Below are 13847 nucleotides of genomic sequence, written 5' to 3' on the forward strand. Positions count from 1 at the left end.
GGAAGAATAGCCAGCTGAGATGCGGAATCTCATTTGTGTTGATCACAGTCACAAGAGAAGAGCTATCCCCATCAAGGAAGAATTGCAAATGAAAACGGAGGCAGCACAGAGATCAACAGATTGGAAAAACATCCCGGAAAATGGTCAAGTGCGTACTCTACAACAAAGCGGTTAAAATGAAATCCAGGCATGTGTGCACAGAGTCATGGCAACAGATGAACTGCATACTGAAACACTTTAGGATATAAAATGGATATTTTTCCCCTTAGGAAAATCTCTGAAATTAGGATTTCTTGAAGATGAACCATAGTAGCATAATTAGCTACCTTTCTGGTACATAATGCAATACAGACTCTTACCATGAATCTCTTAGATATAATGAGTCATTATATATGAGCTGAAGGTGGTGTAGTTGTCTAGGTAATATTGATGGGTCAAGAATCAGGTAAAGTATTTCCTCATATTAAGTTATGTATTGGTATTCTCCCTCTATTATAAATTAGAGTCTAATGAAAGGCACAGACATAGTATCCAGTACTCAGAGACTCACTTAATAACCCAGGAGTACCAAGAAAATGTGGGCATCACAGGGAAAGCTCTGAACAATTCTGTTAAAAATACCAACCATGCGGTCCTTCGCATGGCCTTAGTGGGAGGACAGAGAAAACTCGGGCGGTCCATCTCTCGTGTGCCCAAGGGGCTCCCTTTCCTCCTAGGGGATATCCAAAGACCTTTTAAAGTTTGTCTTCGGTTTATAGGGCTCCTGCTAGAGGATATCAGTGAACATTTGTGAGCCTCAGGGAGTTTTAGTCAGAGGTAGGGCAGCTTTGGATCAGTTTACGCAAGCAATTCAAAGCAGCCCCAGAGACAGAGGTATGGATAGTGGTAGGAGCAGAGTGGAGCGGAGAGAACCAAGTGTGTGTGGACTCACACAGACACATGCACAGACATGACCTTGGCTTGTGAGTTCAGAGCAAGGGAGTGCTTAAGGCATCTGCCTTACATATGTACTCCACGATGGTCACAAGCATCATTTTCGACACACACTACAACAGGGTCCCACGTGTGCCTTCAGAGTAACTGTGTGTTAAATGCCAGGGATTTATTTTTATGAATAAAATTCTGAGAGAACTCCTGAGACCATTTAATGTCATTTTGAAAACATAAAATGGAAGCAAGACTGAGAGCTGCCACCAGCAGCCCTGAAAAATAGGGTCATAAAAAATGTGCAAAAGAAGGAAAAAATATTTGTATCAACATTCCCTTCGCATTCGTTTTAGCTTTGTGCTCTCAGATGCACTGGGGAGCTGGTTGTCTATGTTAAACATAAATCCTGACGTTTCCTATAGGAAAAGAACTATAAATGGCTGGCTGCAACAGACAGCACAAATTACTTCAGGTCCAGCAAAACCAGAGAGCACACTAGCTCTCAAGAGAAACTTAATATCTATACTCCATTTATAATCCTTTCGGATGTGCAAGGTTTATTTGTTTTGCTTGAACGTGGGAAGATAATTATGATAGTGTAGAAAAAAGATAATTTCATTATTATCAAAGTAAGTTCATTACCAGCTAGAAATTAATAAAGAAAAACTCATCCTGTCTTTAAATTCTACTTTGAACTTGCTTACATATTAGCTAAAGCCCAATTTATTATGTTTTACTATTTGAGCTTTCTTTGAAAAATAAGAGATGTAAGAGTTTTAGATAATCAGACGTGTCTCTGGGTAATTTTGGCGCGTTTTCCCTCCTGCTGTAATTATGCAGCCTGTGGTACAGAGCAGCAGAGCAGGAGGGAAATGTGTGAGAGTGAAGAAACCAGAGCAGAAAGAACCTGCTCTTCAACAACTCTTTTCTCCAAACACCGATTTTCAATAAAACCATTTGGTGGCAATATAAAATTGAAGGGATTCTTAAACAACCCCGAAATACTCACTTAAAACATGTTACTCCCAAAACGTGTCTTTCTCTGAACTCTATCTTGTTATTTTACGAAGCTATTTTTATTTAGAAAAATCAGTTCTTTTTATGTGGGGGTTTGTGTGTTTGAGGAAGTACAAAGTTTCCCTTGAGCCACTTATCAGCTTTTAAAACCTTATTTCCATAATGTAGATCAACTGTAAATAGGCTTATACTTCAATAGACGGGTCACAAAGAAATTTCAGATGTATTATTTTGAGCGGATGCTAAGACTTGCAAATTGAACTCATAAGAAAATTCCTAAAAATTATTTTTGACATATTTTAAAGATACCCAGTGTGTGAAAAGTTGTGACTTTTTAAAAAATTCTATTCAGTGATTTATCATGTGTGTGTGTGTGTGTAAGTGTGTGTATGTGTTGTGTGTAGTATGTGTGTATGTGTGTTGTATATGTGTGTTATATGTGTGTGTGTGGTGTGGTATGTGGTGTGTGGTGTGTGTGTGTGTATGTGTGTGTGGTGTGTGTGGTGTGCGTGTGTTATATAGGTGTGTGTGTGTGTGGTGTGGTGTGGTGTGGTGTGGTATGTGTGTGTATGTGTGTGGTGTGTGCGTGTGTGGTGTGTGTGTCTGTGTGTCTGTGTATGTGGTGTGTGTCTGTGTGTGTGTGTCTGTGTGGGGTGTGTGTGTGTGTGTGTGTATGTGTGTGTGTTTGCATGCTGTGCACACATGTAAATGTCAGAGGACAATCTAGGGGTGTCGGTTCTCTCCCTCCACCATGCAGTTCCTGGGGATCAAACTCAGGTCCTTAGAATTGGCTGCAAGCCCCTCTGCCCACTGGCCCTTCTTGCCAGCTCTCTTTTCACATTTTAATACAAAACTAAATTGCTGAACAAGATACTTTTGCAAACAACAGCACCATAATACCTTGCTCCAAAGTCGTTAGGTTAATAATTTCCTCACTTTACATTTTTCTGCTAATGTTTTTAAGCTAAGAGTTAATCTAACACCATCTTGATCTTACTGATTTAAGACTTTCCAGTTTCTTCCTGCGCAAACTGAGTGTGTGGGTTAAAACCTTGTGTCCATGGACCCACCTGATCAGAGCCTTTTCTCCAAAGTACTCTCCTTTCTGCAGTGTCTTGATCAACTGTGGCTGATCATGGCCCTCTGTGCTCTGTGTGACTTTCACCTAGAGGAAGAGAGACATTCAAAGCAGAGATCAAAGTAAACGAGGGGCCTGAATGCACAGCCATCACACAAACGCACAGATCTAGCTGAAGGAGGCCACATTAGTGGTGCTGTAGTCAGGACAACACACTACACTCTGCTCTGGTTCCGGCAGGTATGAGACAACCCTCTGTAACAGGGTTCCCAAGTCAACCATTCAAATAACCTCCCAAAGTCAGTTTTTATTTGTATTTTATTTTGATTTTTGAGGCAGGGTTTCTTTGTGTCACTGTGACTGTCCTGGAACTTGCTCTGTAGATCAGGCTGGCCTCAAACTTGGAGACTGCCTGCCTTTGCCTCCCAAGTGCTGGGATTAAAGGTGTGAACCACTATGCCTGATTCCAAAGGACAATTTTAAGAATGTAAACCCAGTGATCCTTCCTGAGAGATCCTCATAGTAAATAATATTATTCTTATAGGGATTTTTGCTGCTTCAAAAATTCTAATAGCCTTGATGACTTAATCAGGAATCAGTCTGAAGTTTGCCGACAGGTAGGTTATATCATGTGGACCTCCAAGACAATGCCAAATGATGCAGTAGGAAAGCTCACAGCTCAGTGTCCATTTCAAAGGGACCCACAGGCTAGGACAGCACAGCACTGAAACTCAAACTGACGGTGTTCTCTATTTGAGCTAGAATTAGTCCTCTTTAATATGTTATTAGCCATTGTTTCTCATTGGCTAGAGTTTGTGATTGATATATACGTGTCACCACGAATTAATATTTTGAGATGCAATTCCTTTATTAGCCAGAATTCTCTCGAAGATTGAGACAGTGCCCTTTGAGCTCCTTCTACTCATTGCTCTTCACACCTGTTATATTAAAACATTATTCTAGCCCCATTCTCGGACGTTGAGCTGATGGACAGTCCGATGCTCTTTTTTAAAAAAGGACTCCAGAAATAAACCAGCTACTACAGACATACACACAGTGGGGCTTCCACAGAACATACAGTAACCTGTGTGCAGTCACTGACAAGGGACTACGTCATCTGTGGTCAATCAGGAGTAGTCTGTGTATTCCTCTCCAAACCTGGGCCTCGGAGAGAAACCCAGAGACTCTAACAGAGACGTCTCATCACCCTTTCAATCAGGGGCTTCCTCCACAGCCGCAGAGAGCAACACTACATGGTCAGCACGCTGAACCCAGGAGAGGTCTTTTAACTTAAACTTGACTTAGCATTTACCTTGCCTTTTGCCAAAATGAAAAAGGTGCTCCCTTCTTCTCCTTCTCTGATGATGTAATCTCCTTTGTCATAGTATTCCTAGTGGGATGAAGAAAACAAACAAAACATTGGATCAAGTGAGGTCTATGACTGAAGCCATACAGGAAACAGAGCCCTTTGTGTCTTTAAGTGAGTGTGGACTGCCTGTGAGCTTACCCTACCTGTCATCAATGCTGTGGTAAAAATTAAAGAGCGTTGCCTTATTGATCAGCTAGAAGAACTGTGCTTGTTCTTATCTTTTCTTGGGAAACCTTCATTTGCAATATTCACTTTCAGTTACCGAGAGCAGAGATTCGGTGAGAAGAGAGAACAAGACGACAGCCGGGGATACAGTGTGATCTATGAACTGCAATGTCTAGTAACTGCTAAAGAGTAGGTTCAAGGTTCAGAAAAGAACACATGATTGCATGATAGCTTGAAAATACTCCCAGTGGGTATGAGGAGAGGCAGCCTCCGTTTCTAACTCTTTGTGAAACACCACCACCTAGAAAGTGTTCATGTACACAACAGGTAGCTCTGCTATGCACATTGTTTCTAAACGGTCTTCATCAGAAAAGGTCCCAGCAAGAACAGAACCTACATGTGCAGATTCTGGCTTTAGTGTTGATTTATCCTCGTGAAACTGCAAGTGATCACTTCTTTCTTTTTCTTTCTTTCTTTCTCTCTCTTTCTTTTTCTCTTCCTTCCTTCCTTCCTTCCTTCCTTCTTTCTTTCTTTCTTTCTTTCTTTCTTTCTTTCTTTCTTTCTTCCTTTCTTCCTTCCTTCCTTCCTTCCTTCCTTCCTTTCTTTCGTTCTTTCTTTCTTTCTTTCTTTCTTTCTTTCTTTCTTCCTTCCTTCCTTCCTTCCTTCCTTCCTTCCTTCCTTCTTCCTTCCTTCCTTCCTTCCTTCCTTCCTTCCTTCCTTCCTTCCTTTCTTTCTTTCTTTCTTTCTTTCTTTCTTTCTTTCTTTCTTGTACTAATCTTGGTGAGAAAGAAGTACCCACTTGTCAGAGCAAAAGAGCCACCCAGCATCATGGGACACAGACAGATCACATTGACCCCCTTCTGTGTTGTCTTCGTTTGAGGCTGTCTCAACTCAGAGAAGTAAGATGGATTTCTTAATAATGTCTACAACAAACTGACAACATAATTTCACTCATTTGTTTCCTTTAGACTGGAAAGTAAGTTCTAAACTAAATCTACTTTAATGTGTTTGCTTTTCAAAACCTTCCTAGTCATTTAAGCAAAATGAGCAAAGTGTAATAGAACAAATCTTTATGGACTGAATATTACTCCTCACATCAATGAATATACCTTTTATTCTCTTAGCATTGTATACACTTAATTAGACATTTCAGCATCTCTCAGAAAGACACATGAAACCAAAAGAACCAGATCCTAAGCCCAGTTCTACATGGAATTGCTTTTAACTGAATACATCACCTGAGTACCCTAACCTTCAAAGCTATAGAAATGTGTTAGCTTTCTGCAGCTTCTAAAACCAACAGGCCCAGATCTAGTGGCTCAGAGCAACTCCCTTTGGTTAGCTTAATGTTTCTGTGGATCGCAAAGCCCAAGGACAGAGGAGAGCAGCTGCTTAAGGTCTTTCAGGATTGAGTTTGAGGTATTAGCAGGGGCTGCCTTCCATCCTGAAACCTCCAGGTACAGGAAATCTTCCTCAAGTTCACTGTGATGGCTGCCTGAACTTGCTTGTGGGGACAGACTGCATTTCCTTCTCGGCTGTCAGTGGGGAGTCAGCAGGGCTGCTCTGAGCACTGGGAGGCCTCTGACTGCTGCAGTCTCCTTGACAGCTTAGAACAAGCACTGAATGTGAGATTCTTACTCACTTAGGACCCTTCCCTAGTTTCCACTTCTGGTTCCACGTAGAATGATTCTCTTTTTCAAGGGCTTCTGTATTTACATTCAGCCCATCTAGCCAACAAGGGGTTGGGGGGGGGGGTGCGTGAGTACAGTTCTGTATATCCCCATAAGACAGTGTTTTCTGAAACGTTGGAAACACCTTAAACACAGTAAATGTTTATTTAATAACTGATGTATTAAGGAAAGGGACTGTGGTATGTGGTTTATGGCCACATCTCTGGACCTCAGTTTGCCCTTCTGTATCTACGGCACCCAGCATTGTCTGAGGATGAAGTGGAAATGTTCATGAAATACATGGTAGAATTTTTTGGTACACACCAGGCACCTAGTGACTGTTAATTTCTGTGACAGGACGGATGGCAAGCTGGCTCTCAGAGTCATCTATGGCTACCCAAGGAAGTGATGCATCTGTTGTTAATATTAACCATATGGTTAAATTATGTCCTAAAGAATAAGGCAGAGGCCATGCATCTCACTTCCGAGCCAGACTCATGAACCATTCCATGTGCACATCCTTAATGGCATGGCCTGGAGGGACCTTGAAAACCATTTGCTAAATGACGATGGCAAAGTAGCCATCAGTTTACATCCCCAGATGACCGGGTGAACCTAAAATGCCCCCTGGATTGGTCTGTGAATGAGAGATGAATTCTATTTTACACAAACAGTGAGGTTTTATGTTCACTTCACTTAGCCCAGCTCTTCGTTTTTTTCTTAATTCATATTTTTTTTTCAGAAGCCTTCTTTATGGAGATGCTCTATTTCACAGTGGCAGTAACTATGACCCTTTAGGAATGACCACATCCCTGCAATCCAAGGTGCCCTCCTCCTGTAACTAATTAAAATATCAATCACTTCGGTGAAGTGGCAGTGTCCTGCCAGGTGGACCATGGCTGGGGATGTCCCTTACCCCCATTCCAATCTTGGTCCCTGACCCAGACATGGAATAGAAATGACATGAGAAGCTTCTGATGGGCTACCAGGCTGTTCTTGGACTACTACAAATCCTCTTACATGCACAGAGGTGTGGTCTTAATTCCTGACAACCAGCAAGTTCAGAGGGTACGAGCTTGAGAAGGGACATTGAGAAAGAGCCTTATTATTTCTTAAAGGGTAACTTCCCCTGTGGAATCAGCCCAGGGATGGTTCTTTGTCACCTCAAACTGAGGAAGGAAGGCAAATAGTACCTCCCAGTGTGTCGACAGCAACTCGTGGACCAGGAAAGCCTGTGGAAATAGGTCAGACCAAAAATATATGGTGGTAAGAACTGGCCACGATGCTGGACTGCCCAGTATTTGTCAACTGGGGAATGCAGCCAGTCAGGCCAGGGTGGCCACTGCAACCAAAAAGAGAAGAGCAAACAGTGCGGTGACAGCCCTGCGGTTACGTCGCAAAGGGTCCCTTAGACGACCAAAAAGCCACGGGCATTTTCCCTGGAATAAGGAATTCACTGGACATGTTTGCTCGATATACCCATAAAGGTATGCACACATAGACACTGACGTAAAATATAAAGTGTCTTTGAAACCGTAACTATACTTGCCCCTTTGATTTTGCAAAACTCTTCCAGTGAATCACTTCCATGAACTAGTAATAATCTACCACGCATGGTCTGAAAAGGAGTCTTTAAAGGAGGATGCCTAGAAGCCTGAAGAGAGATGTAACATACATGAAAAAATACATAGATGCACACATGTATAATTCATTCTCCAAACCTGTTTATAGAGCTGGGGAGATAGTTCAGGCAGTAAGGTGGTCATCTTATAGAAGCATGAGTGCCTCAATTTGCTCCCCAGAGCCCATACGTTTGAAAACTAGCTATGGGAGTGCTTGTTTTAATCCCAGCACTGGGGAGGCAAAGGCAAGTGGATTCCTAGGGCTCTCACTGGCCAGCCAGCTTAGTCTAATCTGTGCATTCAGGCCAATGTGAGACCCTGTTCAAGAAAAAAGGGGGTTGGTGCCCCCGGAATGACACCCACCCCATCGATTGTCCTCTGACCTCCATACACATGCACATACACATGTGTCCACACCTGCACACTCACCCGGACTACACACAACACACTCACCCAAAGTACATGTAACACACAGAAAACACTCACCCAAACTACATACAGCACACACACACACACACACACACACACACACACACACACACACGACTAGACTTTGCCAAACATGATTTAAAATGGAAATCCCTGGAAGGAGGAGGCAGACCAGGGCACACTTTACAAAACAGACTTCTCAATCCGCTTTCACACCTCGGTATTTCTCAAACCATAATGAGCATAAAAATCCTATTGGTAAAATGCTAAAGCTGTGAAATTGGCATGCTCTACTAGTTTCTGACTCAGTATGTGAAAGGCAGTACCTGCCTATCTATTGGCAACCCAGATCTGCAATAGAATAAAGGCATTCACATTACTGTACCCCACCTCCCCTGACACAATGGGAGCTCTAGGAAAGGCACAGAGGTGAGTGGGCATTGGGGTGTCAGTACTGAGGGCCTACACAAACTCCATGCTTTGCCCTGTTGTTGACATGGAATCAGACACTCTTGCTTCTCCTGTCTTCTTCATGACTGTGCAGATATACAAGGCACATTAAAGTTCTCATTATCGTCCATTGTTGGCACCACTCCAAACTTGCATCCTCTCTTAAGGCTATCTTTAGACAAATCCTAAAGCATAGCCGTGACTGTGTGCCATTATTCCTACTCTTCCTACTCGTGTTCTGGTCAGAATGTGAGCAGGGGCTTCCAGAAGATGGCTGCCTACCCAGCTCAATGCTCTGGGACACCTGTGTTCAAGAAAGCTGATAAAAAACTGAACTATCAGAGACACTTGGTGGTGGAGTTCACAAGGTCTTAAACACAAAGGGTCTGAGTGAAAATGAGGATATGATCGTTTCTAGGTGTGGTAGAGGACACAGGTTTTATTGTAGATGTAAGGGAGAGTACAGCCAAAGGCAGAGCAAGGAGAGGAAAAATGCATGTAGACTAACATGACTGAACCGGACATGAAAGCAGAGAGAGAAGAGTGAAAGAGAAGAAGAAAAATGAGCAAGAAAGGGGACCAGGAGCTGTGAGAGAGGGAGAAAGAGGGAGGGAGTGAGGGAAGGGAAGGAGAGAAGGAGAATGAAGATCAAAAGAACCAGTTGCTGATGAAATGAGAAGGTGGAAGAAGGGAAGCTCCGCCCCTGGAAAGCCCGCCCAGAAGCCCCGCCCCTGGGCTGGAGCTGTTTAAAGGTCAGGGTAAGAAGAACTAAGAGTCACAGATACTGAATGGGCCTGGTGGTCAAAATGCTTTTTCATGCTAAAAGGTACCAGAGTTAGTTCTGAGTTTCTTTGGAACCTGCCAGCTCTACTGCTTGGTTCAGGAAGCTCTGATCCTCTTCTCTCCACCTTTCTCCCCCCGACACAAAGGAAAAAAAACAGCTTCCCTACCAACCTCTAAGCAGCCTTTCAGACACCTCTTTTCTCAAAAACTGTGGAGATGTGTTGCCCTCTGAGAACTCAGCCGGTGCTTTATCGCAGCTCCCTGCACTGGGGGTTGACTGTGGGGAGGATCTGTTTTGTAAATTGTGCCCTATTTTTCAGAACTAAACAGACTCCATTACTCCCTCGCTAATCCCTTCCACATCTGAGGCTTTTCACACATGACTGGGATGCATTTGTTTGCCAGGTGTGAATAAAGAGCGCCTTTATACATGGTGCTGCTGTCTACAGAGGCTGAGATGTAATCAGGCTCTCCTAGTGCCTTTTAAAAGATGAAGCTTACAAACTTGAATTATGTGCTAATTAGTACTGGACTCTAGACCCATCTATGTATTCTGTGGCTGTTGCCTATGGCCCCTATAAATAGGTCTAATTGACCATATATTTTTAATGATGCCAAGATCTCATATTTGCTGTCAGCTCGGAATGTCCCTCCAATGAAACCACTCTATTAGTAGTATATTAAAAACAGACTTTCTTAGGTTAACAACAGTAACAACAACAACAACAACAAAAATATGTACATATAGGGCTTCTCTGGTTTGGAAGGAAAAACATCCTAAGAAATTGGGATGAATTATTAATTTGTAACATCTGTGATTGGTGAAAAATCCCGAAGGAATGCAGAGTACACAGGTTTGTTGAATCTGACTTCATATCTGAAGTCCCAGCGGACAGGAGGTGAGGCATTGTGTCCCCATAGCCTGCCCTTCAACTATGCAATGGGTTCCATGACTGTACATGGAAACATTACTGCTGCTGCTTAGATTTAGGATAAAATAATCCCTGCTTCTTTCTCAACACATAAGTCTTTACACTATGCTATGATTGACAGGGGCATGAATTTGTCAACAGATGGGCAGGCTTTCTTTTTTTCCTTTTTCTTTTACTTTGTTCCCACTGAAAGCAGCTCTGTATAAACATCACATCCAGTCGTGATACTGCCACCAACCCCCTATTTCCTCTTAATTTCCGAAAGGTCAATTTTTGGTTTCAATGAAACAGAACCCCTAAGAAAGTAAGAGGGGGTATTTGCTTTTAGTTATAATTCGAAACCTAAAGAGGTTTACATAAAACAGTATCATTAAAAAACAAGGTACATTATAAAATCTTTTTTTTTTTTCACAATAAGGCTTGACAAGTCTTAAACTAAAACCAGCCATCTGGGGGATGCCAGGAATAAGCTTTTGAACACACTCCAATCTGTCATTTGCCTCTAGATATTGGAATAGGTAAAGTACTCAAGTGTGAGCTCTTAATATGTGTTTCCATGGCCCACAGTGCTGAGTATAGACTGCTTCGGGCTGGCTTCTGGGCACCTCCCCCACAGCATCAGCATCCTCCCCCACAGCATCAGCATCCTCCCCCACAGCATCAGCATCCTCCCCCACAGCATCAGCATGCCCTTTATGTACCCTGCTTCCTAATTATGCCTCACTGACTCCTTTATATTGTGAAAACTCTGCAAGGGATTGTGATGTTAATGGGAGAAAATCAAATGCCTCTTGAGTAAGGCAGATTAGTTGTATAAAATGAACTAAAAAGATTAAAATATGTAAATCAAATTTCACTTTACACATGCAAATTTCTTTCAGCAAGTTCCGAGTCTATCTACCTAACCCTGGCTGGCCCCTTATCTCAGTGTGAGCTGCCCTAAAACATTTTTTCACAACTGGACATGGCTCCTGCTCTCTGGACTTAAAATGTTCTCCCATCTTTTCCTCTTTATTCATTTACATTACTAATAATATGACTAGGTTCTAAGATCTAATGATATATATGAGTTTTTTACTTTAAAATTTCTTACCACTTCCAAGCAGTCAATGATCTTGGTTAGTTTGTCTTCAGGTAAATTCTTCAACAAGGAGACACTTCAAAATTTAAAAAAAAAAAATCTTAAATTAATTATCTTTTTGTAATCAAGTCCCAGCACTTGGGAGGCAGAGGCAGGCAAATTTCTGAGTCCGGGGCCAGTCTGGTCTACAAAGTGAGTTCCAAGACAGCTACGGCTATAAAGAGAAACCCTGTCTTGAAAAAACAATTGAGATAGAGTCTCACAATGTAGTCCAGGCTACCCCCAAACTAATGATTCCCCTGATTTGGCCTTCTAAGAACTAGTATTATAGGCATACAACACCACACCTAGTTCTTGCTTATGTCTTGGAAAATATATATTTCATACAGATTCTAAATTCTTATATTTTCATACTATTATAATAATGCACTTCAGTTTTTCCAATATAAACATTCAAATAACTGAAATCGCATAAATAACAGAGTCTCTTAACAATGGAAAATGGTTCATGTATCCCTTACTCTTCCAGGCTTTTGTCATAGGTGCAGAAATGACAGTATTATTTGTACAAAGGTAACAGTGACATCCCACCCACTCACTCGGGGGACCCAGACACACTGTTGCTGGTTTGCTAAGCGACTCATATCTGGAAAAGTGTTTGCTTCCAGTTCTCCACGTCTCTTCTAGCCCAGGTGGACTACTCTGTTCAAGATGGAGGAGCAGATTTTCATCTAACTCCCTGTAATTAGGTAAAGATTGAACCCATGGGAACATGAAAATTACCAGTGACATATTCTTTGATTATTAATCTTACTGTGCTGCCTTTTTAAATTGGTGTTTCCAGAGGCAGGTAACAGGAACATTTGAAATAGAATACTGAAGCCCATTTATTCTTAAAAAGAAAAAAAATCATGAATTTCCCTCAGCACGATTAACTAATCTATATGATTAGATTGCTTTATTGAATCAATTTCTTTCTGGTTTACACATTTTTGACACCATTGGTATCAGTTCTATAAATGGCATTTCTTTATTACTTTCCACCCTTTGACACCCTTACAAGAAATATTATGCCACTCCCCAAATGCACGACTAAATCTTGTGATGGTGGGGAGCTTAAGGCAGATTCCTGCACACACGTAACATGGGGTATTAGGCCAGAAAACGTGTGAGATCTGTAAGAACGCCTGAACTGGTGCACAGAAGTTGCAAAACACCAGTGTGAGCCCAGCTAGCGAGCATATAAATAAACGCATGGTGATGGGTAAGGAACTAATGGGATGAAAAAATACCCCCATTCTTACAAGTTCAAAGTGGGTTAAATCAAGCCAGAAACCTGAAGAATACCTATGGAACAGTCACTAAACTTCCAAATGCAGGAGGAGAGGAGAGGAGCAGGCATCTGTCATGACATCAGACATGGGTCATGTGGGAACATCTCTAACTTCACTTATTATAATAATGATAATGTTATCATTCCCTTACAATGAAACTTATTATTCATTCATTTAGATTTATTCTGATTGAACTATGTGTATAAAATTGTACCTATTTATGAGGTTCTTTGCAATGTTTGTATATATGTATATATATGCAATGTTTAGATATGGGTAAACATGTGTCCTCTAAGAATTTATCAGTTTCTTATGGTAAAGACATTCAGAACTCTTCCTCCCAGCATTTGAAATGTGCATTATATTGTTGCTGTGTATAATCACCTTATGGTGCAATAGCACAGCTTCTGACTCCCGTCTGCCTCTAGCTTAGCACCTGCTGGTCAACACTTTTCCATTGCTGCTGTAAGCATCTGGGAAGCACCGCTCTGCTCTCAAGGGCTACGCAATGAACTCTCTCAGAGCCTACATCTGAGTGCAATTATGCAGCACTTGTCTGTCTATGCCTGGCCCATTTCACCAAACAGAACATTCCCCACTTTGAGTCACGTCATCCCGAATAATGAGTTTTAATCTTTTTCTTTACGGTTAAACATTCTTCCATTATGTGTACCACATTTTCTTTATCCACTCACGGCTGATGGTCAATTAGATTGTATCCATGTCCTGGTTATTCTGCATGGTGCTGCGAAGAACATGGAGACACAGATGTCTCCTCCAACATACTGATTTCATTTCCTTTGGATGTATTTCCTATTGGGATTGTTATCTTTATGAGGTTTTGTGATTTACATGTATACCACAGCCCTTGTGTATCGCATTCCATATATAAAAAAAAAAAGTCTATCATATATAATGAAATAAAGGGAAAAAAAAAAAAACCTGGCATTACCCCAGAGTAGTGCCTCCCTGTTAAAATGGAAAAACAAA

General features: G+C 41.7%; 1 protein-coding gene across 2 annotated transcripts in view; it reads right to left on the reverse strand.

The window, feature by feature from the left end:
• Positions 1 to 13847, reverse strand: part of Prkg2 (protein kinase, cGMP-dependent, type II) — a 107603-nt gene that overhangs the window by 46979 nt on the left and 46777 nt on the right. For both annotated transcript variants that reach the window (NM_008926.4, XM_006534820.4), the window contains exons 6-8: positions 11536 to 11599; positions 4335 to 4412; positions 3015 to 3109 (exon numbers count right to left, since the gene is read on the reverse strand). In NM_008926.4, the coding sequence (NP_032952.3) occupies positions 3015 to 3109; positions 4335 to 4412; positions 11536 to 11599 (237 nt within the window). The remainder of the gene's footprint in view (positions 1 to 3014; positions 3110 to 4334; positions 4413 to 11535; positions 11600 to 13847) is intronic.

This window comes from Mus musculus, chromosome 5, assembly GCF_000001635.26.
Source record: "Mus musculus strain C57BL/6J chromosome 5, GRCm38.p6 C57BL/6J".
Taxonomy (NCBI): Eukaryota; Metazoa; Chordata; class Mammalia; order Rodentia; family Muridae; genus Mus; species Mus musculus.